General features: G+C 35.1%; 1 protein-coding gene across 1 annotated transcript; it reads left to right on the top strand.

Annotated features, from left to right (window-relative positions):
• Positions 1–2,762: 2,762 nt before the first annotated feature.
• On the top strand, positions 2,763–4,437 carry JMJD6 (Bifunctional arginine demethylase and lysyl-hydroxylase PSR). Its single transcript, XM_017635989.1, has one exon. The coding sequence runs from the start codon at positions 2,921–2,923 to the stop codon at positions 4,124–4,126; it is 1,206 nt and encodes a 401-aa protein (XP_017491478.1). The 5' UTR covers positions 2,763–2,920; the 3' UTR covers positions 4,127–4,437.
• The last annotated feature ends 2,676 nt before the right edge of the window (positions 4,438–7,113 follow it).

Here is a 7,113-nt window from a genome sequence, read left to right as displayed (position 1 = left end):
ACAGTTGTTGGCCTTAATACAGCATACTAAATGGCCGAAAATTTTAAAAATTGGGCAATAACCTCGCCCACTTTCCATATAACGGTAATTTTCAGAAATACGAATACTGCGATATTTTAGTAACTACTGAAGATTATTCACTCAAAATTGATATTTACAATAAGTTTTAGACGAAAAATAAGAATATTATAAATTTTTGGAAAATGGGCGTAGCCACGCCCAGTTATGTTTACATGTGTATATCTTGGTAACCGCTGCACCAATTTCTTCCAAACTTGGCACAGTTGTTAACCTTGGTATAACATACGAAATGGCCGAAAATTTTTAAAATAGGACAATAATCCCATATAACGGTAATTTAGAGAAATACGAAATCTTCGATAAATCAGTAATTATTGAAGCTAATTTATTCAAAATTGATGCTTGCAACAATTCGTTACCAAGAAATACGTTTAGGATACAATTTTGAAAAATGGGCGTGGCACCGCCCACTTATGATCACATATATGTATCTCGATAACCGTTCTACCAATTTGTACCAAATTCGGTGTGGTTATTGTACTTGCCGCATAGAAGCAAAACGTTGAAACTTATTGAAATCGAAGTAAAATTACGGCCGCTTTTCATATAACAGTAAATTTCAGATATGCTTGAAACTTCAATGTTTCGAAATTCAAGGACGCTAATTTACTCAAAATGGATACACCTCGGTTTACCATGTAGCGGTAGCTTTTGGAAAGGTGAAAAACATATATTTAATACTTGCGCCGGGTATTTAATGTTCGGCTCCGCCCGAACTTAGACTTTTTTACTTGTTTAAAGAAAGTATAATTAAAAACTAAAAATATTTCCGTATTCTGCTTTCTAGAGCCAATAATTTTTATTTAAGAAACGTAACATGACATCACTTTTAGGTTTTAGTTGCGACCTTTTTTCGTTCACTGTACTATACATGCGTTCCGATCATACGGGCTCTGTCACACGGTCAGTAAATATCACGATATTTGGATCGCGATCCATATTGACGGATTGATGGATCGCGCACGTATGCTACATGTTCAATATTTATTGCGTCAGTATTTGCATAATTTTTGTGCTACACGCTTATTATATCGCAAGAATATATTTTTATTTTATACGAATAATTTACAGATAATGCATTCCATAATTATGTTAAAATTTCCAACACTAATTTAAATATTTTCAATTTATTTTGAAAGGTTTAAAGCGCCGAGAGCGAAGGTAGACCGAATGCCGCGTATTCATAGTCCAACAACTAAGTCGAAACTAACAAAGTTGCAACCTAAATTTAAGTACCAACTTAAAATTTACCTCTATTCATAGTCGCATTTCGGACTTCTACTAAGTAGTTTCGACTTAGTTTACGATATAGCAAAACGAGTGTGAAAATGTATCGATTTTTCTTTACGATATTTTGGAAAATTACATTTTTATTAAATAATGTCAAGTTTGATCATCCGTTTATGTAAATTTTATTTTCATTGCATGACTATGCACAAGAGTAAGGTATCATTTTCTTGTTAATTGTGTGAAATAGCCAGAACAACCGCAGTGATGTGAAGTCGATGTTTATCGAAGCATGCTGTGAAACATACAAATAGTAGATGTCTAAATGTTATGCACAAATTTACTTTAAAAGAACTAGCGTGAAACTGACTTAGTATTTGAGAATTTATCTAAATTATTCCAATTATAAAATTGTGATGTAGCTTTATTGGAATTGTAATACGCATTTAATTTCATCCTCCGATTAAAATGGATCGATCTTTGTAAATTTTAATTGGAGATTATTCAATATTATCAAATTCATCCTCTACCAACTTAATTTTTACATATTTCGTCTGTTTTCCCTTAATTTGACAAAATACTTCTTCCTAGTTACGACTTAGTTGCAGCTGTAGCCGAAACTAAATTTTAAGTTGGTACTTAGCCTAAAAAGTCGAAACTAAGGCGACTACGAATAGCTTTAGTTATGATTTACAGGTCTATTCTGCGCTGGTAATAAAAAGTTTGTAACCGGTAAGTAAAGTTCCTGTCAATTTTTAAACCCTTTTCGCGTTCTGTATACTCTTGTAACCGGTAAATTTTGTTACCATCTCATAAGCTGGTAACAAATTATTGCCCCGTGAAATATGCAATGCCAGGATTTGCACAATTCTTCATAGCTGAATTGCTGAATATTTTAACTGCATTACCAACGTACCTAGAATCGCGGTGACAAGAACTGGTAACATTTTTTGGTAATACAATTTTCCGGTTACAAAATCTTCGGTAACGTGCAGAATAGCCCTGTTAGAATGGTTTCGACTTAGTTGAGTACTAAATATGACTATGAATATGCGCCAATATGTTTTTGATGTTCGCAAAATGAGAGTCCAAGATGTACTGATGAAATATAAGGATCGCGTTTTGAAAATGCTAAACGTTCAATATTTATTGACGGTATTGCGATCCGCGATCGAGATTTCAAAATGTTTAGAAATTTTGCGATATGGATCACGATCCATCAATATTGTATGCTACACCGTCAATAAATATGGCGATACTTGGATCACGTCAATAAATACTGACCGTGTGACAGAACCCTACTGATGACTTTAGGCCAACATATTTAATGCCATATATATATAAAATGCACATTTACCATTGTTGTGTCTTAAATTTGAAAAATTTTCGATAGTGAGAATACTCGATAGTTTTGAAAAACTATCGATAGTGAAGAAAAAACCAAAACCATCGATAGTATCGGTAGTGCCACCGATAGTTTGCCACCACTATATTAGCCAACAGATGTCATTTTTTTCTCATCATACCAACAAATAGCGGCAAGAAATAGTAAATTTGCTAATATTAGAAAAGAATTGGCCCAATTTCAACCACGAACTCAGACGTCTAGATAATGAATGAGGAATTCAAGTTACCGAAACGTTCCCGCAAGCGTCTACGTGAAGTCAAGCGCCGGGCCCGTCCAGAATTGGGTGATAAAGAGGCATGGTCAGCATTACGCTACTGCGAGCGTTTTGATGACTTCAAAAAATTTGAAGATAATGTTGAACGCATTAAAGAATCTGATTTCAGTTGTGACGAGTTTGTAGAGCGCTACGAGAAGCCATATCTTCCAGTGGTTATAGAAGGCTGCCAGGAAGGGTGGCAAGCAGAAGAAAAGTGGACCCTGCCACGCCTCTCCAAAAAGTACAGGAATCAAAAATTTAAATGCGGCGAAGATAATGAGGGATACAGCGTGAAAATGAAAATGAAGTACTATGTGGAGTATATGCGATCTACACTAGATGACAGTCCTCTATACATATTTGATAGTAGCTTCGGGGAGCACCATCGTCGTCGGAAGCTGCTCGAGGATTATACAGTGCCCAAATATTTTCGCGATGATCTTTTTAAACATTGTGGAGAAGATCGCCGACCACCGTATCGTTGGTTCGTTATGGGACCTGCTCGCTCTGGAACGGGTATACACATAGACCCGTTAGGTACAAGCGCATGGAATGCTCTTCTTTGTGGACATAAACGCTGGTGCTTATTTCCAACACAAACTCCTAAAGAATTGCTAAAAGTACCCAGTGTCATGGGAGGTAAGCAACGAGATGAAGCAATCACTTGGTTTAGTACCATTTATCCTCGCACTAAGCAACTAGACTGGCCAGCCGATCTTCGGCCAATTGAAATCCTACAAAATCCGGGAGAAACAGTATTTGTGCCAGGAGGCTGGTGGCATGTAGTTTTAAACTTGGACGATACAATAGCCATCACACAAAACTTTTGTAGTCGCACAAACTTTCCAATTGTGTGGCACAAAACTTTACGCGGTAGACCTAAATTGTCCCGAAAATGGTTCCGTGTACTTCGCGTAAAAGAACCTGAGTTGGCTAAATTAGCTGAGAGCATTAAAGTGGATCAAAGTACGGGTTTCGCTTCAGATAGCTCCAGTAATTCGAGTTCATCATCCAGTTCCTCATCATCTTCGACAGAAAACGAAGGTAATGGCATCGATAGTTGCTCTTCTAATACAGACAGTGGACAAGAGAGCTTAACGGCGAAGAAAAAGAAAAAGCGGCGCTTAGGAGGCGCGACGACGTCCAATTCTTGATGTCAGTTGTGCGACAATGACGAAATTACTATCATGGACGATGGCGTGCAGTGCGCTGTATATACAAATAATATCGGAGCTAAACGTACCGACGCTGAATCATCCGATAATAAGAACTTAAAAAAAATTCTGCAGATGCGTTTGCGATTATTCCTTCATTGCAAAAGTTAACATTTGTATTACAAGTCAAGATAAGAATAATAAATTCATTATCAATCAAAATAACTGTTTAGCTAAATAAGTAGCATTTTATTTAAAAATAATTCTATAAAAATGTAATTCAATGTGGGTTGGACATCAGATAAGCAAAGATCAGTTGTAGCTTTATTGGTACCAGACAATAGTGCCATGGGCGTCGCCAGGATCGAATTTAGGGGGGGCGCCCGACATATAAAAAAAATCCCAACATTTTTATCTTTACACATTCATGTATCTGGCATGCGGGAGACGATATGTATTTGCCAATTCGTTTTACAAAAATTATTTAAAAAGCAGACGTCTCGGTTGCTCAGCAAACCGGTTAATCGTTTCTGCAATTATTTCACAATGATTCTCTAAAACAAATTTTCGATGTATTCTTAAAATGCATAAACCTAAAGGTAAATTTTATAGGAAATTACACTAACAATTTATTAAAACTAGTAGTAACCTCGAAATACGGGCGAGTACTTAGCTCAAAATTTATTTAAATAACTTCGTGAAAGACAACAATTAATCTTGTATTGCTAGGCACCTGATAACCCAGGATAATTTTTAAGTTCTTAAAAGACATTACTCTACTCTAAGCTTCGTGCAGTGGGCCATGAGAAAACCGTCATCTTTAAGGTATAGTCGAACCTTTCACAATATCTGGTATTAGTCTTAATCTGAAACGCAATAATCATTGAAAATTGGCAACCTTTATGGTGAAAAGCATTTAATATCACACTTTCAAACTAAAGCTTTCTTAACCCTAGAAGCCTAATCTATTTGGGAGTAACGTAAAGCCTTAAGGCAGGAGAATTTTTTAAAGAATATTGAAGTTGTGAGTTTGACTAATAATAAAACGTAACTTTATTAATAAAAACTAAAACCACATTTATTTAAAACAAAATAAAAAGCAAATTTTGTGTCAAAATTAAAAAAAGACCCATTCCGTAGACTTTTAAACTCCGTAAACTTTTAGGGTTCCACCACTGGTTCTAAAAAATTTTAAATATGTAGATATACCGGCTAATTTTGGATCTTTCATTTTAAAAATCACATACAAAAATGTGTAAAGCTTTGAGGTTTGCGGTCATTCAGGGTCCTTTTTAATGGTCAGTGATATCCTAGGTGTTTAAAAAAGAAAAGGATCTCAGCTAGACCTCAGCTAGATCCATGGCTAGAGAATATATTGCACATGATTTAAAAGATTTTGACAAAAAATTTGCCGATTTGAAATAATTTAAATGTACGCTGGCATACTTCATAAACGCTTTTTTATGCTACATAATTGAGGATGCATTTACAATATCAGGAATACTTGTTTTTAAGAAACGCACAAGAAAGGTTGATGTTTTTGGTACAACGTATAACTGTGAGTCTTTGTACTCTACAATAAAATTCGTAAAGTAAAAATACCGTTCACAATTAGTTGCTTTCGCGTACCTGTTAATTATTGAAAGTTATAAAAATAATCAGCTTTTTGTGTTCGCGTACGCAAAAAACTTGCAAAGTAGGGAAATTGAGAGAGCAAAATGACATTTCATTTGAGGGAAATCTGCTAGTTTCTGCTGGAAAAATTTTTGCCAACATCAATTTGCCTACAAGAAAACAGCTGATCAAAAACTGCTGGTTGGAATTTACGCAAATCTCTAAATTGAATTTGATGGTTTGGAAGTTAAAATAGTAAATTGCGACTAATTAAACTTGTAAGAAGTAAGTAATTAGGTGCGTTCGACAAGTCAAAAATTTGTAATAGTTTTTCCAAATTTTTACTGGATGGCGTTCGATAACGACAAAAAATTATCCAACACACAAAAATTGAGAGAGCAAGCGTTCATTTTGATGCAAGAGAAGCGTTCATTTTGTACTGGCAAAATTTTAGTCTCCAACACGAAAACATATGATCACAAAACATATGGTCGCAATTTTTGTAAACAAACAAAATTGCATTTTCGGAGTTTTGGTATTTATATGCTTTTTGGCTGCCTGCTATGTGACTTTTTGATAGCGCCAACTAGTTTTTATTTCTAGAAATGTTCCTGGCGAACATTGAACGTTCACTTTCCTTTTTTCTTCTATGGAGGCAACATGAATTTCAGCTTGTTTACAAATAACACATAAACAAAGTCAGCTGGTGTGTCTTCTTCTTCCGGTTTTTGCAAGTGATGGCTAATTTCCTGTTCGTTTACTTTTTTTGCTTTTTCATCTCTTTGGGAGAGAATTTTCGCTTACTCTCTTGATTTTGATTGTTGGCTGGTGTTGGCTAATTTTGTTATCGAACGCAACTATTGTTCGTTTATTCCGTGAACTGTGTCAGGATAAAAGCTTATACAGACGGCAGCGTTAATCCGAATTTCGCTGTTGGACATTTTTTACTGGAGATTTTAAACGAACGTACCTATTGACTATCCAACATTAAACAGAATTGTTACGAACGGCTTTAACTGACCTAAAACCAGATTTTGAAAATCTCGCCAAAGGGATCTTTTGAATTTTCTTTTATATCTATCTTACGTACAATAGAATAATAATAAAATTAATGTTTTTCATTTCTAATAATAATTTTATTTAAAAATAAAATTTTTGTTTTTCTTGTTCTTTTTTTGTGGCTCTTTGTAGCATTTAGAACTTATATGCGGCTCTTTTCGGCCTCGGCCTGGCCCACCCCTGCTATATACATTTTTATACAAGGCAGGATTAAACAGTATTAAACACAACAGCAAACAAAAGCTGAGCTAAGAAGAAATTACATGATATAACAGTATGTTTGAGATGGAATGACATGGCATAGCAATGCATGA

Source organism: Rhagoletis zephyria, unplaced genomic scaffold (assembly GCF_001687245.7).
Source record: "Rhagoletis zephyria isolate East Lansing unplaced genomic scaffold, Rhagoletis_zephyria_1.1 Rzeph_scaffold_00124, whole genome shotgun sequence".
NCBI classification, from domain to species: Eukaryota; Metazoa; Arthropoda; class Insecta; order Diptera; family Tephritidae; genus Rhagoletis; species Rhagoletis zephyria.
This window is presented reverse-complemented; position numbering and strand designations above follow the sequence as displayed.

Coding starts and splice junctions, on each gene's coding strand:
- JMJD6 (XM_017635989.1), top strand. CDS start 2,921: ATGAATGAGGAATTCAAGTTACCGAAACGTTCCCGCAAGCGTCTACGT.